Here is a 26,720-nt window from a genome sequence, read left to right as displayed (position 1 = left end):
ATCGGCTGAAATATTTGACAAACAAAAAAATCCAATTCTTCAATTTATTGTCATAAAAATATGATAGGGTATAAAAATATGGTTCTTAAGGATTTCATAACCTTGCGTCACCATGTATAAAAGAAAACATTTGTTCTAGAAAGTACTCTTTCTTTTTTTTTTGAGGGGGAAAATCATCCGTTGGCTACTCCTGCCTTGGGTGAAGCGAGAAGGAGTGTAAAAATCACCCCGTTGAGCCGGGGCCCCGGTAATCTTTTACGTTGTCTGTTAGACTATTGGGTCCCATCTGTAGTGGCCTGGCTCTTTGAGGCGCGCACAGAACGCGACGCACGGTACGCACGGGTCTGGTTTTGATCGGGCGACGAGCTACTCTTACTCGCCGTCCGCGTCCGCAGACCCGCGCTTACGGTGGCCGGGGATCGTCACGCGATTCTCGACGCCCGGAGTGTCTTCTGCGGCGGCTGGGGCGTGATGAAGATCGTTCCCTCACGCGCTCCGCCTCCTCCTTAGCTAGGATGACTACTTCGCAGAAGGGGGAGACGGCGTCCCTTTCCCCTCGCTCCGCACCTTGGCCTGAACTAGAGCCGGACGTGAGAGGTTACCGTCGCTATTCACATCCCTAAGGACATGGCGATGCTCAGCACATGCAATGCACACTGCCACTGTATGCTCCACCATATCTTCCGGGCGGTCCTCGGCCGTTTGGCCAAAACTTCCGTGTCCGGTAAGTAGGTACCTGCGTCAGGCGGTAGGTGAGGACGCCGTGACGCCTCTCAAGCCACTCTTCAAAGAGGGGACTTATCACTGCTATAACGCGTATGTAGCGAGCCCATCTATAAAGTACCCTAGGAATTTTATTTCTGAAACACAAACCGGGGTGGTGGTTACCCAACCTATAGGCGCAGGTTTCCGGAAAATAATGGAAACACATATAGTATAGAAATGAGTGTAGATTGTTCCTTATAATCATAATCCAGTGCTATCACTAATTTTCAATGCACAAATTAACCGTGGGTAACAGCTATAATTTGTGAAGCTGAGAAAGTTGTTTGCAAAAATAAATATAATGCCTAAAATAACTATTCCACGCGGACGAAGTCGCGGGCACAGCTAGTTAATAATATTTTCTTCTTTAATTATCAATATATTGTTAGACCTAATAGGGTAGCATAGCAATTAGGTACATAGCATAATATCTCTGCTGGAAAATCGGCAAGTTAATAATCAAAATCGAAAATGTAGCGACCAATTTTGTCGTTACTATAGTCGAGACTGCAGGCTCAAGTAACAATATTTTCTAGAAAAGGTGATGTCACCCTGCACAACCACTAGGAAAAACAGTGCATGCAACGTCGCCTTTTATCCCTGAAGGGGTAGGCAGAGGTGCACTTTACAGCACGTAATGCCGCTATACAATCAACAGCCACTTTACATTATTTGTGTTGTAAGTCCCATGTAATAGGGGGTGAGCATAGGCTCACTTTATGGTAATAGTACCATATACTGGGCACAATTCCAGACTCCGTGCTACTACTGAGAATTTATTGAAAAACCAAAAAAAGCCCAGTAATAGGTACTTTGCCCGACCCGGGAATCTAACCCGAGATCCCTTGTCGGGCAGTCGCAGTTGCGACCACTCGACCAACGAGGCAGTATGTCAGTAGGAAAGACAAATTGCCAATTATCACCCTGAAGTGTTAGAGGGGGCTGACTCCTGGAAATATTCGATAACTCAAAGGAAGATGATCATATAACTCATATCATTGTCAAAATGTTTATTGCTATATTTTTAGCGGCATTTATGTGCCTAGAATAAGGGGCTACGTTAAGTGTCAAAATAATACAAGAATATAATAACAAAGCATTTATTAAAAAAATAATCATTAAGGCATCAAGCCATGAGAGATTCAACATACTTATTATTAGACTGTAACAATTCTTGTTTTAGTTTTGCAATTTCTTTCATCATAACATCATCTGAAGTTGCTTCCTCTTGTACTTGCTTACATTTACGCAAGAAGTCCACGATTAATTTCTGTCCCTCCTTCGTTTCTGTTGATTTCACAGCCGCTTCTACGTCGAACAAGTTGATTTCTAGCTGCGCTTGTTTAGTTTCGGCATACTGAAAGATAGAATTCAGTAAGTCAGCTTTGGACTTCACTTACAAATTATAGGGTATGTGTAACAGCAGTTGAAACTTACTATCATCTTATACAGAAAGTATTTTTATTAATATTCCTACTAGAAACAGTCAAGAAATCATTTACCCGGTACAAACAAAAAATTACCCCCTCCCCAATATCCCAAATCTACAAGTCCCCTAACCCTCAAAAAGCCGGCAACGCACTTGGAACTCTTTTAGTTTTTTATAGGCGGTGCCAATTGCTTAACATCAGGTGATTTGTCAGCTTGTTGGTTGGTTGTTGGTTTATCACATAAAAAATGCAGTTCACTAATATCTGACCTCAATAATAGAGTCTGGTAGATCTGCAAGTTTAGCAACATGTAGTCCCAACGAATGTAATGCAGGGCCGGGAGCGATGCGATGCAGTAACAGAAGTTGCCCGTTGATGACCGACGCTTCCGCGTGAGAGTTCACGATGACGCCGGGGTGGGAGCTAGCCAGTCGTGTCAATTCTTGATAGTGCGTCGCGAATAGACAGAAACATTGGCTCTTTGTGGCTAGTTCTCTGTAAATACATAAACATTTTTGTTAAATAATGTATAGAGAATAATCATTCGATACAATGACCTCACAAAAAGCCTTGCGTTATAGGGGTTCAATCTACCTACCCGTCCTCAATCTCCAATCAAAGGTACTAGTAATTGCTTAAATGTTGCTTGTGTCCATGGGCGGTGATCAAATTTGCTGCTTTATCGATATAGAGTGTATAGCAGGGGTGGCCAACCAGTCGATCGCGACCATTAGTCCAATCGATCGTGGCAAGGCAAAAAATATAAATAAATAATCCATATTGCGCAATGTAATTATTAACTACTGCACTACTATGCTGTTTCATTCAAGAAGTATGTAAGTGGTATATCGCACAGGATTTCGTTAGTTCAAGTTGGCCACCCCTGGTGTATAGAATATGAAGAGGTTTTTGCACAATATAAAACCAATTTCTGAAATATAGTAGGTACTTACTCGGCAATGGCCCATGCTATTCCACAGCCCTCATATGTTGAAGTACCTCGTCCCAATTCGTCTATCAAGACGAGCGAATCTGCAGTTGCAGTCTGAAATAAATATCGTCGACTTTTAACATAATATAGACTTGCTGAGTGGGAGAACATGTTCTACCGTAGTTATCGGCATTATAGCTAGCCCATGTAAATTTGAATAAAGTAAGAGCGAATGTAAAGCAAGATTGTAATATATAATATTGGGGTATATAATTCTCATTAGTACACAGGCTCGCCAACCTACAGTTTTTGGCCACAGGCTCGCCACCCCCACCCCCTCTTGTACATGGAACTTCATTGAGTCCATATCACATCTGACGGTTAGTAGGTGTCACCTATTATAATCTATGACTACTGCATTAGGAACAAGATGTAATTTAATGGTATACTGACCCGTAATATAGCGGCTGTATCAATCATCTCCCGCATGAAGGTACTATGTCCTTGTCCCTCGGCGTCGCTGGCACCGATACGTGCGGCCAGAGCACGCAGGCGCGGTATTTTCGCTCGTGTGGCGGGTACGAAACACCCGGCGTGCGCCAGTACGCAGGCCGCGCCGCACGACCTCATCCACGTGGACTTACCTCCCATGTTGGCGCCCGTCACTATGTGTAGTATCCCCTCACCTGACATAGAGATATTACTGGTAAGTACATCGTTGATCGAGTGGTGTTACATTAAATAATCGTAACAATGCCCACCCTTCGTTCAGGGAATAAATAGGTACGCTCTTGTTCAATTTGGTGTTGCTCGTTTCCCACGACACGGGCAACTTTTTTATTTATATTATAAATCAATATGTAACTTCTACTAAAATGTTCTACGTTGTAACGGATGCACTTGTAAATAGAGTCAAAACAACAATTTGTGGATCCCATATATAATAATTAAATATTCCGTGTAGGAATGAAACCAGGGACATATTAGCCGGTCATCGAGCTGTTAACATTCATCAATATAATATAACAAAACACACATACCTCTTTTGAACACAACATCGTTGGGTATATAAGACACGCCCTCAGCTAGTTCTAAGCAGGGATGACGTAACTCTTCCAGTACCATTTCATTATTCTCCTCAGTGATAGCAGGACGTATGTACGGTATGGGTGCAATAGAAGAAGCTACCGCGAACGATACTAGGACGTCCAGTCGAGACAGAATGTGAGATAAACAGAATAAACATTCTGAATATCCAGCTGAAACATAGAACAAAAAGATGTAATCCCACTCACTTTGGGAATAATTGTTAATTAGAAGTAATAAAAAAACATGATCTACGTAAGTAGTTAAAATATACGTCTTACTAAACTGTTCGAGGATGATTGTGAGTCCCGGTGTGGTTTTTGAAACTAGTAGAGCATACTCAAATGGTTTTCAGTAAGCTATATATTTGGATTTTGCATGTCCCATGATAATGATAATAAACAATAATTAGGAATTACTATTATTATGTTGTATCTAATCTGAGTAGTATTGGTGTTCATACATTTGTAAATAATTATTAGATAGAAACCGATGCCTGTTACGATAGATATGTTCTGGAGACATGGCATTCTTTAGCTTGATGAAGTGACAATATCCACAAAGTGGCTAGTATTGGTTGGATGTGGTGTTGATGGCAAAGCCTTTGTCTAGGAGTAAAAGAAGTTCTAAATAACTGAACATATTGGCGGATCTATTAGATATATTTTATATCTCACCTGCTATGCCCACAATTTCAGCGACAACTTTGTCTTGTTCCTTCTCGTACATAGATTTATTTGTAGTATATTCATCTGTGATATTCTCTAATACTTTAGTTTTGAACCGAACTCCTGCTTTTACTGCATCTATTATTGTATACTTTTTGTTTCCACGTAATGATTGTTCTTCTTTTAATGTTACTCTGAAAAAAATTTTTTCATGATTTTATTAATTGTAAAGTAATTAGTTACACCTGGTAGGTACACACTAATAGCACTAAAAATAAGCTAAAGTCAGGAAATATTGTTCCAGAATTTTTAGTAGTAGCTAGAATCTAGAATGACACTCCGGTTTATTATCTATATATTAATACGTGATGCAAAAACTTTGGACCGCTTTTTACGAAAATTGCGCGGACGTAGGAGCATAAAATTTGGTACACTTATAGTTTATGTGTAGGAGAAGTGCAGCATGCTAATATTTAAAAAAAATAATGCTTATAAAGTACATTAAATCAATAAATAAAACATTACACACACATGCATAGTATCTGATCGTATTTGACAAAACGTCAAAATCAATAGACATTGCGATGATATTCTGACGTCTCATATGAATAGAGTTTTATAAAAGAGTTTGTTTGAGTTTGAGTTAAATAAAAATTATCCTTGAACGTATGTTAAGTGATATTGTAAATTAAATCGTATATGGTCGAATTTCGACCACTAGGCGACCACTAGTATGGCAATAAATAGGCTGACCTCTACACACGAGATTTTCAAAACATCTGCCTAAAAGTGCATGTCTTTTTTTTTGAGGGCGGGACATCATCCAATTACTTCTTCCACCTTGGGCGAAGCGTTACATTAAATTTGATATATCATTATTTTATTGTATTGTGTATATGAAAGTTTAAACATTATGCACCTTTAACAGACAACACCATACTGGCAACGAGTATTGCATAAAAAATCACCCACACAGATATTAATTTTAAACAAATCATACCTAAAACAGAATCCATGTTGAGGATTACTCTCCAGCTTGATAGTTTTCCCAGCATCCAGACCCAAATCCTTGGCAGCTTTGTTCAGTTCCCTTTCAGCTGAAGACTGCAGTTGTTCCAGCTGCTCATGTAAGTTTTGAAGTTGTTCATCGAACGACGGTTTTACTAAGAAGTCCCCTTGAAATAATAGAATGATAATAGTATTACTTACAAGAAATAATAAATAAAGGTTCTAAAGTGAATTGTTCAGTTCAATGTTTTTGAGTTGTATTATTGTTTATGCATACAGGATGATAACTAAAATGAAGTGTTGTATTTTAGAAAGACGTTTATTGTTAGCTTATAATACGACCCAAATACCTTAAATCTTTTTCTCTATTTTCAAAGTTAACAAAAACAGATTTTGTCCATTATTAATTATATTTTTATAAATTTTGTGTCTGTGTGAACAAACCATGGTGTTCGATTAACTTTGTATAAAGCTTTCTTGTACATTTAAGTTACTGTAGTGTAGATACAACACCCGGAGCTGCGGCTCGTAAAGCAGGAATACGGGGGGTTTTTAGTCATTGAGAGTCTGTCACGGGGTGTTTCAAGGCAGGAGAAGGCATTGGATGAATTCGCCCCCCCCCCTCAAAACAAGTGTAGATACTATATATAAACCCTATATAGAGTTAATAGATGTATGAAAGTTGTCAACGTTAGGTACAACTTACAGTGACGTGTTATTTCTCTTAATTTAAGTATGTCACAAAGTTCACGGTTCAATTACAGTCTTAAATAAACAATTCTCACAAGTTGCACTGCTAACAATAAGTTGATAATTTTAACATGTTATCTCATGTTAATAACAAGGTCTTTTAAAAATAACATATTTTATTTATACCTTCTTGATCTTCGATTGCCCAACAGGAGGTAATGGGATTCCATACTACCTATTTCGGGTATTTTTTTTTGATTTTAAAAATTTCTCGCTCCACACCTACTAGTATCTTGATTAGTAACTAGTGAAAATATATGCTATTTATAAATAACTTATCGCGAGACTAAACAATCATACTATAGCCTCTTTAATTTAATATTGTATGGGTCTCACCTCTATCAACAGCTTCCAAATCAACGGTAGTCTCAATCATCTCTAGAAACTTGCCGAGGTCCTCATTCAGTTCTGATATTGGTTCCGTGATAGACGAGTGTACTGTTGCATGCTCAGCCTCAGCTAGACAACGCAGCAGTGACGGTAACCTTTTGATGGCCTGTAATTTGATGTAAGCATTGTTTGAATGAAGGAATGAACTGAAGAAGTAAACTTAACTAAAGGGAGCTTCTTACGTATTTTTTGAAGTTTAAATCAGGATATATTTCAAGTCAGATGATTTAGGTTAATAGCAGGACTCTTGTATTAGTTTACTAAATTGATTAGATTGACCGACGTCAAACAACTTGCGTTGTGAGGTTACCGGGCGGAGGCCCAACCCTTAAATGCCTAACCCCACAAATAGGCCGGAAACGTATTTGTAACGCCTCTCGTGTTTCAAGTGTCCATGGCTGGGGGCGATTGCTTACCATCAGGTAATCCGTCTACTCGTTTACGGGTTTATTCCATAAAAAAGATTAAAAAAAGAATGTCGGATTAAGATCGGATGAAACCCCTATCCAAGTAATAATTTTAAATTATGCAGATCAACTAAAGTTTACTAAAATATCGAAATATACCTGATATATCCTATAGCAGTCTTGTAGATTGGCCTTCTTCCTGGTAAGTCTTCTAGCCAACGCTTGGAGATCTGGTATCCTCCTAAGGTGGTCTTCATGTAGCTGCAACCGAAGCTGGGAATTGCTCATTAACAACTCCACGATGTCCAGACGCTCGTTGATCAAGTTTAAGTCCCTTAGAGGCTGTCGAAGCCATTGTGCTAAAAGTCTGAGACAAAATTTAAGTAATTTAATGGACTTATTGGTTGAACTGGTACATGTTTAATTTATGAATAAGTTAATGTAGAGTATATTAAAATCTAGAAGTATCTAATGATTTTAAATAAATATACAACAGAGTAATGAATATTAACATTGTCCCAAAATCGTCGTCGTAAGGTCTGTAAAGGGGTTGCTGAATAAGTATTTTGGAAGCTAGGAAGAGTCCAAAAGGCTAATGAATGAAGAAGGCAGTGGAATAAGGCAATTCATATAAATATAGACAACGACAGTTTGTCTAACATTTTTTAACGTTTAGAGCTATTTAAAACAGATAGATATCGAGACTTTTTATGACGGTTTTTTTTAACAGGACAAAGGAACTGGACTTGTGTAGATGTGTCATCTGTGGGACCAGTTAATTAAGTACGTATAGTTTTTTAGTGGAAGAAACCAACACTTAATCACTGTGGAACATTATGAGTGGTCAGGTAATCAGCAGCGACATTTTAAATATGACATCAGAATGACAAAATCAACTTCTTACGAATATGAATCAGCTCAGCTTTTGTAAGATGGATGAATCACTTAAGAATAAGATCTTATTGTCTGCCTGTAACTTAAGTTTATGGAGTGATAAAAAATAAGATCAATAACACAAATTATTTATATTGAAGAGTTGTTTCGTGGACGGAATCGAATGCGCTACACGTAGCCAGTTGCCCTGACCCGCGCCAACTATGCAGTCAATAAAACTAGATTTTATTAATTGTTTCTGGCAAAAATATTAATCATTTACATATTTATTTTAAGCCATGATCCCACTGCAGGGTTAAGGTCGCTCTAGCCTCCGTCCACTCGACTCCATGTAAAGCTTTTTCTTTTTAAAAATATTAATACTGCATTATAAAAATTTAACAGGCCTAAGTAAAGCATAAAAGCGTACAAAGCGAGCTTGATTGTTGAATAGTATTACTAACAATGTTGTCATCGCCTATAATACAATATGAATAATTTAATAAGAACATACCGCTTGCCCTGTTGCGTACGACATTTATCTAATAGGCCGTATAGACTTCTGGACGGTGCGTTCGACGTGTCTCCCAGTTCAGGAAACACATTGAGAGCTGACAATGCTGCAGAATCTAAGTGTAGGAAGCAATCAGCTTGGATAGTTGATAAGTGAAACCTGAAATAGAGAAATTAATATTTTGTAGTGAAGTAACTTATATGTAAACGCTGTTTTAAAAATACAAGTCCTAAAACAATTCAACTTGTTCATTATAACCTACTTTGGTTTAAACAAACTGTTCCTTATTGACATTAAAATAACAGTTAAATAATGAAGTCACCAACACTTATTAAGTGGTTCGTTTTTACATCTTTATAAAATGGACTACAATGAGATTACTATTACTACAAGTATGAAAGGTTTACATTACCTTGCAAAATTAGTGCTATCGTTTAATAGAGCAGAATACTTAATAGCAGCAGCTAAGCAGGTCATAGCGACCTCCTTTCTTGTCTCTGGGAAAGCATTCGCATCTTGTTGCTGATTCTCCTTAAATTTAAGCAACCGATTCAGATCTTGAATAAGTCCTTCCGTTGAAAATTCAGCCTTCTTCAGTTTTGTTAAGGTTACATTTGTTCTTTCCATGACTTTTTTTAAAGCTTTGTACTGTAAAGTATAAGGAAAATGTTAATAATATGTCATGCGTACCAATAACTTTATTTGCTTTGTTCGTCAGCTCGTTTTAAAAGTAGGTAGATCAGGGTGCTTACCTGCGAGTTCGCTCCCTAAGTCTAAGGTTAAACATATTATTAAGACCCTGTTAAGTTACTATCTAACTATCAACATGACTTAATGATTATCAGATATCATACAATTAAAAAGTCTGCCCACCCTTGTGTCCACCCTTTCGCAAAATAAAAACAAAGAAAAGAAACAAAATCCTATATATAAACATCAGTTATTATTGTTTATACTTACATCATCGTGTTCACTAATCGGCACCAGACATTCGGAAGGCGCCATTTGTACTGTGATGGTTTCTAACTCCGTAAGCAAGTCGTCATCGGTGAACTCCGTCACGGACATTTGGTAGTCCCCGGCTGTGATGCATGCTACGCCTAGGAGACGACCCTATAATGCACATAATTACAGTTTAAACATTAAAATAGGATTTAATTCAGTAGATTAATTGCTTTTACGGATTTTCAGAGTAATTTCTTAGGTAGTTCTACAACAATTTAATTTCTACGGCTGTCTAATGTCTATATTTTAGGCTAGCCCAATAAATTTCTATCTAGAACGAAGGGTCACAAGCGCATAGGCCGATAAAGCAACAAAGTTATCGGGCAATTCCGATACAAGTATGCAATGCGGATATTATCAAAATAAATGTAACAGTTAAAGTAGTAGAAGTTGTTTTTTTTAAAGTAACAATTGAAGTATTACTTTGGTAACTGCATCTGTCTTTATATGAACTGCCATCAAACATGGCGTCGTGTCATCTGAAGTTCCCAATCCCTCGCCGAGGATTTCTTCCAACTGAGACAGGTAACCAGGCGAGCCTTTGTATTTCAGAGACCAGTCGCTTCCTTTCACAGAACCCTCTGCTACATATATTTCTACTCTATAACGCCTCACCTGAGAAATAAAAATATTATTGGAATCAAACTACCTAGCCAGTGTGCGTAAAACTATAAAGTTTTAATCGCATTTACTTCACACGCAACATAATATTATATACATGTATGTAGGTATATTTTGTGATCCAATTACAAGTACTGTGTAAGTGTCCGAAGACCTACTTATGGGATTGAAATTCAGTTCAGGTAAAGCATTTTTAGAATATTTACTTTCACGTGATTAACAAAATTTAGAACATGTTTTTCTCCGTTTCTACATGTATTTACAAAGTTAGGGCAATAAACATAGATTAGATGGTTCATTAGTTTAGGTATTTCCGACGTTATCAACATGAACTTAGTGTAAAATCATTGAACAATTAGTACAATTAAAACGTGCTTAAGATGATCCGTGTTTACTTGCAACAAGAGAACGACTGATAAACGTGAGATAGCCCTGATAAAGTTTAAGGTCACATGTCAATACGCGATTTACGTAGCTAATAGTTACTACTAACGCGTGTTTAGGTCTTTCAGATTGAGATATCAATGTTCATCAAATTTAATAGAACAAATTTTATGTTAGCCAATTAATTTAGGTACATATTTTGTGAGGATGTAAAATTATCAAACGGATTCTGCCCTAAGGCAGGGGCACTTTTACATACTAAAGACCACCCTATTCCAACTCATACTCTATAGCGGGGCAGCGTTATATGGCTGGTCACGCTTTTGACCTCGACAGGTTTTTACCATTACCTTAATAGAAACTTTCATTCAATAGTAAATCATAAATGATTTGACAGCTTCCACCATTTCATTCCATTCCACATTTTTAATTTCAAATTTAACTTTTTTGAAAATAGGGAACTGCTTTCAACCTTCCAAAAGCAAAAATAGGAACGGGGTGGTTTTAACTCAGTAAAATTCAGACACTCCCTCTCGCCTCGCCCAAGACGGAAGAAGGCATTGGATGATTTTCCCCCCTCAAAAAATTATTCTGAAATATACTGTGCTGAAAACCGCATTAAAATCGGTTCGGCCAAACGCGAGATAACCGCGCACAAACGTGAACGTGAACCTCCTTTTTTGAAGTCGGTTAAAAACTATATATATTAGTCCGTGATATAGTTAAATATTAACTACATAGTACACAATAGCCTTAGCTAGGTGTAAAATATCAATACAACATTGACCTTATCTTCAACGTATCTATCGTTATATGCGACACACAGTTCAATGTTCTTCTATATCTCTCAAGTCTCAAGCATTTGACACTGAAGTCTATGCATAACAAACGAGTATAAAAAATATTTTTAGTAATCAAGGATGTGTACTTACCAATAGCAGCTTTTTTATTAGAATTTCAAAGTTTCCTTTTGACAGTACTAGGTAATCGAGGCGGTTGGGTTCAATGCCCATCTTCTTAATATTCGCTACGGTGGAAAAAACTTCCCTCGCAGCAGTTGTTGCGTCACTTCCATGGACGCTGTAGTAATCATTGCGGTCAAAAATCCTCACCGTCGTAGCAGGTTTCTAGAAAATTATAAATCTTCTTAGAACTTATTCAACTGTTGTTAATTACTTATTAGAAAAAGTTTTGAATAGATTATGATTGACTTCGCGACTCGTATATGTTACAGGATAATGTGCTATCGCACAATTATGTCTTGTAGCAAGTCATGCGGTCGCTAAGACGGTTCATGGCTATTCATAGAGGCCATGATAATAGTTATTATTTTGTGTCTTCCTACAAATATGTTTTTAACTGGAAACGCAAATTATATTATCGAGTTCTACGAGTTACTGTACGATTAAAAAACTGGTTGGTTTGTAAGAACAAGTGGATGTAAGTAAGACCGCCAAGCACGGTTTTAAGCTCGAATCTTGGGTCAGCCACCCCAATAAATTATTTTTTTTTTACTTTTATAGTTCCAATTGTCTTATTTGCTAGAGCTAAGTTGTAGACATGTCTAGAATGTAAGGCCTTGCAGAGACGAAATGTTATGTTATGTACATTCATTTTTATTTTGTTAAATGAACAAAGAAAAAATATGTGGTTTTTAATTAAAAGGTAATTTATATAGGAAAAATGTAAACAACACAAGACAGTGTAAAATATTGTTGTTGATATAATAATTGAGTGCTCGGCGTCCATCTTTAGTTGATATCCTATTTTTTATTAAGGGCAATGTCAATGAGCAATGTTGTTTAATTATAATACAACCTACTTATTATTTTTCTTTGATTCTACTTTAACTACATTATCGACAAACATAATTTAGGCCTAGGTTAATAAATTATGTATTATTTTGGGATCCAATTTATTCAAGCTCAACAGTGAATTTCTTTATATTATAACATTATTTTAATTTACATTACAATGTATTGTGTGTGTGAGTGAGCTTACATGAGTAAAAGACCGATAAAAAATCAAATTAGTTTAAGTCTACAACGATAGTTGCCAGTTTTGTCGACTAGGGAAATACCTAGTTAGTATTTTGGGAAAAACATACAACCGGATTATTTTGTTTTTAAAAAGCCCCTATTTTTATTCTTCTTAGAAGGTAAGTCTATTTAGTCTTAGTCGGGTGGAGACGGTAGAGTGGAATACATTTATTGTCACTTCCCTTATTTTTCCCGCGGGTGTTGTAAGAGCTGACTAAGAGACTGCATAATTAACAGAGACAGGAGAGCATTGCAGTAAACTTGGTTTTCTTTAAACTGCGATCTCTAACTCTTCTGGGAAGCGTGGAAATTATAGCAAACCCCTCTTTTGAAGAGGAAGCCCAGTAGTGGTAGTAGGCTCTCATAGTTTGTTGACTATAAAGTTAATAATCTAAATTCAGTGATTTAACACGAAGTTAATAAAAATAAGGATAAAATAATAAATAACATTAATAAGATTTTTTAGAACTTAAGTCTATCTATATTTTAACAACACATATTCCACGAAATCATGATAAATGTTCATATTAGTTAATTCGGAGAGAAAGATAACACATGCAAAAGGTCATAGAACTAATCAGAAATAACAATCATTTGTTTTGTTAAGTCGACTATATAATTTTATTACCCTGAGGTAATTGCTTCGTTCGTCTGCACTGCTCGGAAGCAGGACTGTGGAACACGAGGTTCTGATCGATTCTAAAGTAATTATTATTGGGTGTTTCCATATTCTTATATCGAGATTCCCAGTAGTTACAAACATTACATATGTAATGAAGTGTAATGCAATATTTTATTACATAAGAATAACAACTAAGTGACCTAAACCATACACACTGAAACCTGTTTAAGTACGAGGTAACAAAATAGACAACACTTCTTAACAGGTGTCTTAGTACAAAATAAACTTATGAATGAAGTCATAGTACCGCTGAATCATTAAGGATACGAAACTATACATTGACAATCACCAATATAAATAAATAACTACTCAAGGTTTTGGATCCAACATTTAGTTTATTTGCAAGTCCGCTTCTGAGAATAAAAGATCGCTCATGCTCCGGTCATGAGGTTATCAGCATGGAGATAGAATATTAAAGCTCAATAAATTGGCGCGTCCCGATCAACCAATGTCAGTGTGCGACACGCAGTAGTCGCGGTGTGAAAATTTTATTTATTGTGTTTGTGTCCTGCATTTAATTAAAATAAGAGGTAAGTTGAAAATGATACTGCAGGAATTATTATGTAAATAAATAATTAAAAAAAAATTTTAGGCTACGTTATAACATCGGGTTTTAAGGCTTCTTTTTACCTAGTGCTCGCATAAACTAACATCTTTATCCCTCCGTATAATAATTTTCCTTACTGTTCCAAAATTGAATTAAATAATGGTGGTGTTTTACGAATACCTACAGTGATTTCCCGAAGGTTTTATTTCATTAAAAGAAAAAGTTGCAAGGGCAAATTGTTAAGTAGATGTACTGAGTGTAACTACAAATCTTTCGAGGAAATACATTCAAGATAATTTTGTATTTTAACGAGGGTTTAAAACATTTTTTTCATTCTTATTTAAAAACTGAAATAGGGTAAAAAATAAAACGGTGAGCCAAAAATTAAATTTAAATTATATTACATTTCGCCTGTTACAAGTCGATAATTATATGGTATACATAATTAATTACTGTGATATATAACCTATTACGTACCGGTAAACTACTAGTTTTTTGGATTTTATACATCTGGTACATACTTAAATATACCTATCACTGTTTTCATTACAATTTATTTGATATTCGGTTGTTATTATTAATCTGATTGTTACCTCGTTGTTAAATAAAACAATAGCTATCAAAATTTACTGGTGTCAAAGCTTATCACAACAATAGCCTTTATCGACTTAGTAAGTCGCTAGTTGATCGAGACCGAGGCTATGTTTATAGGCATTTTTAATAATAGCACAAAGTAACAAATTATGATAAGTTTTATTATGCAATATGTCCGTCACTTGTCAGGTAAATAATTAACGGTTCATCACTACACAGCGCAGAAATAGGAACGATATGATTTATTTATGTCTATATAACACTGTAGAGATTAAGAAAAATATTATTATTGTAGCAGAGAAAATTAAAAATGCACAACGTTTTTCTTAAAAATATATCTGTATTAATTTCAGGGTGGTGCAACAGGTCAACATGAAGCGCTTGATGATATTTATGGCCGCTTTGGCTATAGCAGTGGCTAAACCAGAGTTATACAAAGAAAAGGAAGATTTTCAGTTTTCGCGAAGTTCCACGGATGAGGGATCCAAGTCAGGATTTTATGGCGCTCAGCGAGGCAACATGGGTGGTAATTACGAACGTGCCCATAACATGGACGCTTTGGCTCAAAATCAAATGAGTGGCCTGGTGCGACAAGTCGAAGGAGAACTAGGCAACGGTGCCAAAACGAGAACTGGAAGTGTTTACACCGCTGCCAACTCTAGAGGCACTTATGGATCGGGTCACTATGACCTTAGCAATCTTGCTGGGCGCAATTTTCAGGAAGGTACATCATACGGAGACTCACACTCACAATCTTCGTTAGCATCGTCTTCAGCTTACAACGCAGCAGGATACTCAAGTAGCCAGTCACACAATTCAAGACACAGTGGATATCAAGCAGGTGGACACAGTGGATATCAAGCAGGTGGACACACAGGCATAAACCTACAATCTGATGACCTTCAAACACTCGATACCACCCGCGGAGCAGGCCAGTATGAGTATGGCGGTAGACAAACAGGGTATAGTTCCGGATACAACGCGCGGTCTGGTTACCAACAACATTCTACTTACGATAGCAGCAACTCTAATCTCCAGTCAGGCGATTATGGCTCAAATGTCCATACTAGGTTAATAAGTGCAACACCAGTCAGAATTATCGTAAGACCAGGAACGAGGGTTGCTATACCAATAGGTGCTCAAACATACGAGATTGGACAAGGATCTCAAGTAAACCACAATTCTCTTAACAGTGAAGCTGAAGTGTTAAGCAATGCCAACCAACATGCTGTGTATAGACCTAGTAACGCTAAACATTACGAATCATCTTACAACTACCGCAAAGAATGGGAAAAGCACGACACAATTCCTGTAACTGTTGCTTCGTCTACTTCTACAGATAACCCATTCCCTAGAAATAGTGAACTTTATGAGGACAGTCAGGCACGCACAAGTAATGCTCAATATGACGCCCGCAGAGCGGATTCTCATAGAGCACACTCAAGCAGTGTGTATGGTGGATATGGCGCTGTTAAGTCTACATCTGGACAATCTCGTTCGAATTACGACGCACAAAGTAGTGGACATTCTACTTACAATAATGTCAACGGGTTTACTGCAGCTGGATCTAATTACCAAGACTCTACATCGAACTCCAGATCAAATGGTTATAATGGCCAAACTCAGTACAATGCTGGAAGATACGGAGCTGCAGTAGATTCCAATTCGTTGACTCAAGCCGTACATAATACAGGGATACATAACGCTGATTTGAATAGTCAAGTTGAAACTTTAGACACAAAGCCTAAAAGTTATCAATCCTCTTATTCTTATCATAAATCATGGGAACGTCAAGGAGACCCTTATGTTATTAAGCCCGCATCTGGTGCATATTATGATGGCCAAACTTCGCAAAGGCTGAGTTCCTCACTGAATCAGGGATATGTTAGTGGATCTCATTATCAACATTCACATCAAAGAGGTGAAGACTGTGACGAGAATGGCCATATACGCGTTGCCCGATCGTATAACATTGATCAGTTTCAAGATCAACAGCAACAAAGTCAGAAACTAGAAGATTTGGGTCAGCAAGTAGAAGATTTCGGTCAGCTAGTGGAAAATTTTGACCAACAAACTGGTCAGCAAGTGGAAGATTTAGGCCAACAAACCCAAACTGCCTGGGGTCAAGAAACTGGACAGGAGACGCAAAATCTGTGGGATAACGTAGAAGATTTAAGTCAACAATCACACAACCAATGGGATAATATGCAGCAAACATGGTCCAAATTCGAAGATATCGATCAACAAACTCAAGACTTAAATAAGCAAACCTCAAATCTTGATCAAAAAGTTCAAAGTAAGTGATCAATAAATGTCACGTTACTAACTCGATATCACCAGCAATTTGCGATACTGCCTTTAAAACATTTAACAAACCGTCTGATCACAAATTTCCTACAAAATTCTAACACAAACTCTCGTCAAGTTTTTCTATTACTATTACCACCTAAGCTTTTCACTCACCATTTGTAAAATCGAATCGATATTTATTTTACCATTACTATTAATAATTTTATCTTGACATTCATTTGGTGGCAGCTTTACTATTCTTAAAGTTACATGCATATTTAAAAGTTGAAAAATCAACATACTAAATTGCGTAACGTATACATCAAATATACAAATTCAATCGTTTGTTCAAAAATTGGTCTCATATTGTACCTACATTTTTGAAACAATTTTCCGTGAAACCTCTGCATTTCTGCACACTCGGCATATAATCTAATAAGAAGATTAATTAGATATTATCTATATTGATGTAATTACTATGATACGCAATTTATTCTATGGTGGAGGTTTTATTTTTGGATATTATGTAATAAAAATGTCATTACTTATATTTTTATGGCAAGCAAACCAGCAATAAGAGTAGATAAGCAGGTGATTTTAAATCTACATTACTTTACGTCATGGGGTCTTTGGTGACCGACGTTGGCGGAGGACTTGCCTTCAACACCTTTCAATTGACAGTAGTCAAAGACTTAAATATAATAAATACAAATATACATATTCTGACAAAAAAAAAACTAAGCATACATAATAAGGATAGAAATAATACCTAGAAAACTCAAATAACGAAAACTTCGACATTAACATTATCAACCTACAAATAATAACATTACTTAACTACTACTAAATTTTAAAACAAATAATACGCATTAAATCATACATGCTCAATAACAACTTAATACTTAAAAAAATAAATATGTAGACAATGTTTTAATAAAAACTTCTTAATTTAGATGATCAAGAACAACGCAGACAAGGCACAGAATTAAAACATAATACTCAAGAGCAACAAACACACGATATCTGGGATATGAGCAACATAAGACAAGATGACCAAGAACAATCTAGTATATTTGATCAAAATCATGAACAAGTCCAATTCAGTGGACACGACAGTCAGAGTGGATACCAAAACACACAACAAAGTAATTCTCAACATACCAACGCAAACTTTTATAATTCCCACAAAGAAGAAAGCTCTTTTCATGAAACTCACCATGAGAGTAACCAATGGCACATGTACACCGCCAGTAATTCTCGGGATCGGACTGTGAACACTAATATCAACTCTCATACTATTGATTCAAATACTCCAACTGCGCCTCTAGCCAGCATTTGGGATAAATTAGGTAATTTAGAGCCCACATTATTAGTAAACAAATTAAATAAAAGTGAAGAGAATAACTTTTCGCAAACACAAAACAATCATGGGTATTCAATGCGGACGGACAGTCATCCTAAAGTTGATGAAAATGTTCAAGATTTAGTACACCACAAACAGGAAACAGAAATGAGCGTAAATAAATCAAATGGCACACGTAATGAGCACGAAACTTCACACGATGTGGGCCGCGGAGATATCAGCTCAGAAGATTTAATCGCCTCAAATCCTGACAAACATCCCGTTGATACGTCAGAGAGCATGGAAACAACACAAAACAAAAAGGAAGTAGAAATAGATTCACCCCAAAGTGATTTGAGTGTTTTGGGACCAGTTGTTCAAAAATTGCACGACCAAGGTAATAGTAATGATAAGACGGCAGGACAAAGCAACATACATGTTTTTGACGAAAACAAGCATTTAACAGAACAGTCTCATGATTTGAAAGAACAAAAAACCATTGAAAACTCAGATCAAATAAGGGTTCATTCAGATGAATTTAAAAATAATGAGGATAAAGTAATAACGGAATCCCAAAACAATAGACGGAATAAACCAGAACAAACACCAGTACAACATATTGGTCAGGAAGAAAACTTAGACCAACAAAATTTAGAAGATTTTAGTCAACATCAAAATATGGAACAACAGAATTCCCAAGACATTTTCCAGCAACATAACTTAGACCAACAAAACTGGCAAGATTTTGGCCAGCAACAAAATTTGAACCAAGAAAATTTGCAAGATTTTGGCCAGCACGTAAATATGGAACAGCAAAATTTGCAAGATTTTGCGCAGCACGAAAATATGGACCAACACAATTCCCAAGACTTTAATCAACAACATAATATTGAGGAACAAAGTTTACAAGAGTTTGGTCAGCAAGCAGATACGCAGCTACAAAATGTAGATGATCTTAAACACAAAGAAAATTTGGATCAACAAAACGTACAAGATTTTGGTCAGCAGACTGACTCACAGCAACAAAGTTTGCATAACGTATGGCAGCAAGCTGACTTACAGCAACAGAGTGTACATGATCTTGAACAAAAAGAAAATTTAGATCAACAAAACGAGCAAGATTTTGGTCAGCAGACTGACTCACAGCAACAAAATTTGCCCAATATTTGGCAGCTTGCTGATTTACAACAACAAAATGTACATGATCTTGAACAAAAAGAAAATTTAGACCAACAAAACGAGCAAGATTTTGGTCAGCAGACTGACTCACAGCAACAAAGTTTGCACAATATTTGGCAGCTTGCTGATTTACAACAACAAAATGTACATGATCTTGAACAAAAAGAAAATTTAGATCAACAAAACGAGCAAGATTTTGGTCAGCAGACTGACTCACAGCAACAAAGCTTGCACAATATTTGGCAGCAAGCTGATTTACAGCAACAAAATGTGCATGATCTTGAACAAAAAGAAAATTTGGATCAACAAAATGAACAAGATTTTGGTCAGCAGACTGACTCACAGCAACAAAGCTTGCACAATATTTGGCAGCAAGCTGATTTACAGCAACAAAATGTGCATGATTTTGAACAAAAAGAAAATTTGGACCAACAAAATGAACAAGACTTTGGTCAGCAGACGGACTCTCAGCAACAAAGTGTGCATAATATTTGGCAGCAAGCTGACTTGCAGCAACAAAATGTACATGATTTTGGACAAGACTTAGAAGTAGAGTCTATTAACCACAATGGACGGAGTAACAACTACCGTGAGAACCAAGAACAAGACATAACAATGCCAACACATAAACAATCATCAATAAACTCTCCACCTCCTAAAGAAGTAGAAGAGGTTGTACAAGTGAAACATAATTATGATTTACATTCAACTTCTTCAAGTACTACAGTAGTTACACCAGTAGAGCCAACAGAGGAAAAGCCCGGTTTTTGGAAATCTATTGGAAATAAATTCAAAAATGCTAAAAATAAAATAGCTTCGTGGTTTTAATATTAAACTAAAGATTTGTAATTAATTTAGTTAAAGATTTTGTATTAAAATACTTTTATTTATTAAAATAACCTAGTCATAATGATAATATTCTGACATTTGTGATACAAATACAGTTTAAAAGGGTTGCTGAACAATGTTTATATTTTATTAAAGACAACTTTAACATGTAAGTAACAAACTTACCTCTGGTAGAGACTGAAAATATTTGACGAAAGCTTGCTGCTGGACCGAATCTGTTAAAATAAAATTATTAATGTTAGAGATATTGTGATGTATTATGAGAATAAGTTTGTAATAAAATTTATTACATTATTAATTACTTCCTTTGTTTCTTTTAGATCTTTATACCAGCTATAATAAAAAATATACCTCATATGACTTAAGGGGCCGTTCAATTATTACGTAAGCACTATGGGGGGGCGGGGGGGTCTTTACTTTGCTTATTTTGTATGACATGGGGGGTAGGGGAGTCTAGATGATGATTACGTCATCGGTAGTTATTTTCTTTTTTACACGAATGGCAACCCACACATTGTCTTTGCTTGAAAACGAAAAGCATTTTCGGGGATTCCCGCAAGTAATACATACATTTAGTGAACAGTGCGCGGTAATTCCCCTACTCGCTTTAGAACCGAGTAAGGGAATTACCGCGCGCTGTTCACTTGTCTAAATTTCCTCTATCAGTGTATTGTTTCGTTTGGCTGCTATAGCGAGTAGACGTATTGTAAGCATAGTAAAGCAAGTTAACATTTGTGTTACCATTCATTCCATTATCCAAAGTTTAATGTTTAAATAAGATGTCATTTCAAATAGACAAATCCAAGTTATACCAAAAATTGTTTGAAAGTTTTAAAAAATCTCATACAAGTACGAAAGTACAAAATGTACAAAAGTTAGTTAACGAAGTGTGGCGAAATTATAAATTACAAGCAAAATCCGACAAGGAACTAGATATTATTGTATCTAAGAGAATCGAAGAAGAATTGCAAGCAGCGACTAAGAATAAATCCAATTTACTACATTTTTTTCTAAGGTGAGTGACGAAATCATTTTAGGTACCTACTAGAAATATTAGAAATCGCCAAAAAGTTTCTCTTTGCTAATTAGAAAATATTATGGCCTATCTTAAAGTATAGAGGTAATATTCATTATATAGATTTATTTCTTATAATTGATTCCGTCAATTGGTCACAAAATACAGGATGTCAGTTTTATACATATATATTATATACCTACAGAAAACTATACTCTATTCAAATAGGTATTTAACAGAATGTAAACAATCTTTATATGTCTTTTTATTGAAATATGTGGTTTAAAATTGTAAACTGTGTAAAATCTGTTGTGATTCATTTAAAAACTCAACCAATATTAAAAAATTGCTTTTCTGTAAATACATAAAGGTGCGTACAAACATCGTGAGGCGTGCGCCGCGAATGGTTCGCACGTATACATGTGCCGTAGCATGCCTCAGGTTGATGTATGCGAGACGAACCATTCGCGGCGCAAGCCTCGCGATGTCTGTACGCACCTTTACAGATATCTGATTTTATAATTGCATATTTCAATAAAAAGACATATCAAGATTGTTTATATTCTTTTAAATACCTACTTGAATAGACTATAACACCCTGTATTTTGTGACCGGAACGATTTGCTCGTTTAAAGATATTAGATTTAAAGCCATAGGGTTTTGTATTTACCATATTTATTGCCATACTTTGTATTTATGTAGCTTAATAAGAGAATCTTTAGCAGAACCCATAGAAAGTTTTTATTTTTAGGCAACCTGTAAACCTGCAGAAAAAACACAAATTACACAGCCAGCTTCAAATATTAAAAAACAGGAAGAAGATAAAATAAAAACCGGTAATGAATCACAACAGCAATGCGAAATTAATAAAAATACAGATAAACAGAGACCAAAACCTTCTCAGGAAGCTATGAAAAATAAGATTGCTCTACTCGAAAAAAATTTGAATGCTTTGTATTCTGCCAGAGATACTATGTCAATCCGTGCTGAAGTTGATAAACAGATCATTAAGTTGCGCGAGGAAATAAAAACAGCAAAACAGTCTTTAAACAGGAAGGTTCAAAACGCAGTTGCCCAGAAGAAACACAGGGATGGTATGAAAAGAAAGTTAGAAGATATTTGTCATGAAAATCCAGAAATGAAAAAAAGACTATCTCTGAGGGATTCAGTGGGACGTCCTAATCTTGAAAGCAATCAACCTTTACTATTGAAAACAATCGCGGATATAGCTTTATTTGGGAGTGCAGCAGATGATAGAAGACGAACGGAATCAATTCGCAGCGTAAAAACTCTTGATGAACTCACACAAGAATTACGTAAAATGGGATTTGACATTAGTCGCAGTGGGACATATCTTCGTTTGATTCCCAGAAAATCTAATTCTGCAGAGGGACGAAGACATGTATCGACAGTCCCTGTTAAGCTCATTCGGGCTCAAACTGATCACCACAAGAGCCACTTAGATAGCAAGTTCGCTGAAACATCAATCCATTATTTAGAGAACATAGCATCCATACTAGGACCAGATCAAGTATTTTTCATATCTCAAGATGATAAAGCTCGAGTCCCTATTGGCGTAACTGCGGCAAATAAGCAAGCACCTCTTCTAATGCACATGGAATATAGAATCAAATTGCCTGATCACGATTGGGTAATCGCTGAGCGTCATAAATTAATACCATCTGTTTATGCTGGTATCAAAATCACTTCCAATATGCTAGGACAACCGCAAGCCGTTGGATATTCTGGACCAACATACATCGCTATTCGAAGTGGAAAGCATAGTTCATCTACTGCTAATACTCATGCTCAGGATTTCGAGACGCTTCTCGAACTTGAAGAGTTTCGACCATTAGCTAAAACTGACCATGGACTAGTAAAACCAGTGGTAATCATGACGGTTGATGGAGGGCCAGATGAAAATCCGCGTTATCAAAAAGTCATAGGGTTTGCTATACAACACTTTAAGCGACATGATCTCGATGCATTGTTTTTAGCTACCAATGCTCCCGGAAGAAGTGCGTATAACAGAGTAGAGCGCAGAATGGCTCCTCTTAGTCGGGAACTGGCTGGTTTAATATTGCCTCATGACCATTTTGGGTCTCATTTGGATGAACGTGGCGTTACAATTGATGAACATTTAGAAAGATCTAATTTCGAATTTGCAGGAAAAGTATTAGCTGAAGTATGGAGTTCAATGGAAATTGATGGCTATAATGTTAATGCAAAATATGTTGGGGCAGGTGAACAAGATCTTCCTGATTTTCCAGACATTAAATGGTATTCAGAACATGTGCGTGAAAGCCAATACTTGCTCCAAATTGTAAAATGTAGAAATACAGAATGCTGTCGTCCAAGAAGTGGACTATTTAGATTACTAGACAACAGGTTTCTTCCACCACCTGTAAAAGTAAAACAAACAGTTGATGACTTGGTTTTAGATGAAGGAGGGCAATTTCTTAATCTTCCAGTCAATTTAGCTCTACGCTTAAGTGCTTCACTCAAAGATTTCCTGCAAATGCCATACGATTATTTTTGTCCGACGGTACAATTGAGGCTATCAAGTCGAACATGCAAAACGTGTGGTCTTTATCATGCTTCCGTCAAGTCACTAAATCGTCACATCGAAAAGATCCATAAGAAAGTAAACACGCACACTGATAGGAAAGTTAGACCTGTAAGAGTCGCTGCTCGTCGTGCTAATGAACTGATGTGCATTATTCAAAATTTAGAGCACCATGATGTTGAATGGCTCGATGAGAATGACGTAGACATTCCAAAATCGGATGAAAGCGAGCAGACTCACAACACTGAGCAGCAATCGAAGCAATCCAATGTCATCGAAAACTTAGAATCATGGATTCGGGTTTCATGGACTGAAGACTGTTAATTTGAATTTAATATATGTACCAAAAATTTAAAATAAGTTTGTTATGTTAGTAAGATATAATATTTTTGTCCTTTACTCTATGTTGAATACCGTTTCAGTAAAATATAATCTCTATCCTAAATCTATTTTCTTATTTTTCAAATTATAATTATAACATTATAAAATTAAAAAAACAATACATTAATTGACAAATGTTTACGTAAGCATGGGGGGAGGGGGTAAGAGCTTTGCTTACTTTTGCTGACAAGGGGGATGGGGGGTAAATAATTGCAATAAATCTGCTTACGTAATACTTGAACGGCCCCTAATTTAAAGTACATAAATATTTGTTAGCCTTTGGCTGACTCATATATATATGAAAAATTTGCGAAATAGTCCCAGTAGGTAAACCAAAAAAGGCATTTTTCTCTTTGAGCTAATTTCAAAACTCTTTACAAATATGGCATTGCAACTGCCGTGGCACATGTTCATAACATTCCTAGACAACCTACAACATTACAGCTCTTGTGTGATCAAGGAACATGGAGCTGTTCATACGGAATTTAATATTTGATTTATTTCATTATTTTTATTCTGTTTGAGACTTTCAATTTTAAAATTTTCAGTTTGAATTGAACTATTTATTTGTATTTTGCTTCTGTTAACTAGTTTTACTTGTAGTTTCATTTAAGTCATATGATATGAGTGATCTCCATACTGTATAAGATACTTTTCTTCAATATGTTAGTTTCTGTTCTATTAATGTTATTAAAAAAAAATTATAAGTATAATAAGAATGAAGTTTGTATAAGGTTAAGTTACTCCAGCGTTACTTTGGCATTATTGGATAGTCAGTTGTTTAAATTGAGGAGTATTCTAAAATCAGAAGTGTAATAGAACAAACAAAAACTAAGTCACAAAAACAGCATTCAACAGTACCTAAAAGGTAATTAATAAATGAAAGTGATCTTATTAGACCGATAATAGACGAATAGTTATGTTAATATTAGTTTTAGGGTCGTAGTTATTGCAGAAAAGATATTAAATTGAGCATGGGACATTGGGACAATGATTACCTTTCGAAAGCCAACATAAATTATTATTTATTAAAAAGCTACTTACCTAAACTAAGTGCGTGGATAGGTTGTAAAGAAGACATGTTTTGTTTTTGTAACGATTAATTATCGTTACAAAATGACAAAATAATAGTTTTCGAAGATAATACAAATTACAAAATCCCTTTTATTTATTGATTGACAGCAACAATATTGACATTATTGTTTCACTCCCGCCAATTCTTCATTCTTGACATTTCTTTCGCAATGTTTACATACTTCTTAATTTCTGATAGATAGTGTTGCCAATTAGCCGTTAATGATGAAATCCCTTTTCAGAATCAGGCAGTTTACTTTTAGAACTTCTCACAACCACAACTTTAATATAAAATGATATTTGTATTTACGATTAAGTCTAAAACCTGTATTTTTTGCTTTTAATGCAATGTTTATTAGTTTCTACATAAAATATACAACGTGTAACAAAATACCCATATACATCAAGAAGCGCTGATGAATACAGGTTGAATAGAGTCTCCAAAGGCAGTTTCAGCTTAGAATACGTTTAAAAAATAAATTGTACCAAATACTTGGTATCGCATGGTTCTTGATTTTAAATCATACAAACATGTCACAACACTACAGGGATCACTCGCTAATATTACGAAACATTTCTTCTGTCAATCTGATCGCCTAGTACCTGTCTACCTAATTTTGAAACACGCGGCGGCGCGATTTGAAAAATTCATAACTTGGTACCATGAAAATATGAGTTTAAAAAACCCTTCCCGTATCATTTGTTATGTTATCTAGAAGCCGTGCAATTGATATGTATACCCCTTTTTGATACACGCTGTATATATTTTTTTAAATTGTAAAGCTCAAGAGTTCGAATTTAATCATTATAATATGTATTTTTGTTTCGCATTTAGCAAGGAAGGCTATAAAATATCACACTACGATCAATAGGAAACGAGCTGCGAATAAAACCGCGACGGAGTAGCTAGTTACGTCTATAAAATGTTATTATCTTGTTGTAATTCATAACTTTAATTTCTAACAGGATTTATGCCGCGACGAAGAACATTCCAGATATTAATAGTTCCTAAAGTTCAATAAACAAGATGATCTATAGACGGAGAAACGGTAGTTTTATAAATATAGTGTAACATAACACAAAGTTTTTTTATTTCTGCTGTCCCGATGGGATAGACAGAATGGCAAATACATAAACCTATTTCTCCGCTATTCTCATAGGGAGACCTAGATGAATACTGGTAAAATGGTGGACATCTTGTGGCTGATATGATAATGATGATGAACTATTATTACCTAACTAATGTAAGATGAACAGATTTTTGTCAGACACATTCAAACTATCGTTTTCTTTTTCTTCTCCTCTAATAACATCTTCTGATTTGTTTCGTT

At 35.9% G+C, this 26,720-nt stretch overlaps 2 protein-coding genes across 3 annotated transcripts; one reads left to right on the top strand and one right to left on the bottom strand.

Annotated features, from left to right (window-relative positions):
• Positions 1-1,850: 1,850 nt before the first annotated feature.
• On the bottom strand, positions 1,851-25,537 carry LOC118281754 (DNA mismatch repair protein Msh2). The gene is made up of 16 exons (XM_035602456.2): positions 25,360-25,537; positions 20,519-20,568; positions 11,765-11,959; positions 10,251-10,442; positions 9,783-9,935; positions 9,235-9,470; positions 8,823-8,981; positions 7,595-7,802; positions 6,975-7,134; positions 5,881-6,055; positions 4,890-5,074; positions 4,167-4,385; positions 3,580-3,812; positions 3,149-3,240; positions 2,465-2,690; positions 1,851-2,122 (listed from the first exon to the last, which is right to left on the bottom strand). Exons 1-16 carry the CDS (start codon positions 25,394-25,396, stop codon positions 1,892-1,894), a joined length of 2,751 nt encoding a protein of 916 aa, XP_035458349.2. The 5' UTR covers positions 25,397-25,537; the 3' UTR covers positions 1,851-1,891.
• LOC118281753 (hornerin) lies at positions 13,893-26,466 on the top strand. Of its 2 annotated transcripts, none has more exons than XM_035602455.2 (3): positions 13,893-14,083; positions 15,048-16,990; positions 17,937-20,654. In XM_035602455.2, exons 2-3 carry the CDS (start codon positions 15,067-15,069, stop codon positions 20,330-20,332), a joined length of 4,320 nt encoding a protein of 1,439 aa, XP_035458348.2. In that variant the 5' UTR covers positions 13,893-14,083; positions 15,048-15,066; the 3' UTR covers positions 20,333-20,654. The 2 variants fall into 2 exon arrangements, with proteins under 2 accessions (XP_035458348.2, XP_050563228.1); XM_050707271.1 differs by lacking the exon at positions 17,937-20,654 and adding an exon at positions 26,356-26,466 and having other exon boundaries at positions 13,916-14,083.
• The last annotated feature ends 254 nt before the right edge of the window (positions 26,467-26,720 follow it).

Source organism: Spodoptera frugiperda, chromosome 31 (assembly GCF_023101765.2).
Source record: "Spodoptera frugiperda isolate SF20-4 chromosome 31, AGI-APGP_CSIRO_Sfru_2.0, whole genome shotgun sequence".
Taxonomy (NCBI): domain Eukaryota; kingdom Metazoa; phylum Arthropoda; class Insecta; order Lepidoptera; family Noctuidae; genus Spodoptera; species Spodoptera frugiperda.
The sequence above is the reverse complement of the archived record's forward strand: the minus strand, read 5'-3'. Positions and strand labels throughout refer to the sequence as shown.

Bases quoted from the DNA above. Each gene is read 5' to 3' on its own strand.
- LOC118281753 (XM_035602455.2), top strand. From the start codon at position 15,067: ATGAAGCGCTTGATGATATTTATGGCCGCTTTGGCTATAGCAGTGGCT. The intron at 16,991-17,936 runs GTAAGTGATCAA...TTCTTAATTTAG, and splicing joins TCTTGATCAAAAAGTTCAAA to ATGATCAAGAACAACGCAGA.
- LOC118281754 (XM_035602456.2), bottom strand. From the start codon at position 25,396: ATGTCTTCTTTACAACCTATCCACGCACTTAGTTTAG. The intron at 9,936-10,250 runs GTAATACTTCAA...TGTGCATTATAG, and splicing joins AGACAGATGCAGTTACCAAA to GGTCGTCTCCTAGGCGTAGC. The intron at 2,123-2,464 runs GTCAGATATTAG...TCTATCTTTCAG, and splicing joins TACCAGACTCTATTATTGAG to TATGCCGAAACTAAACAAGC.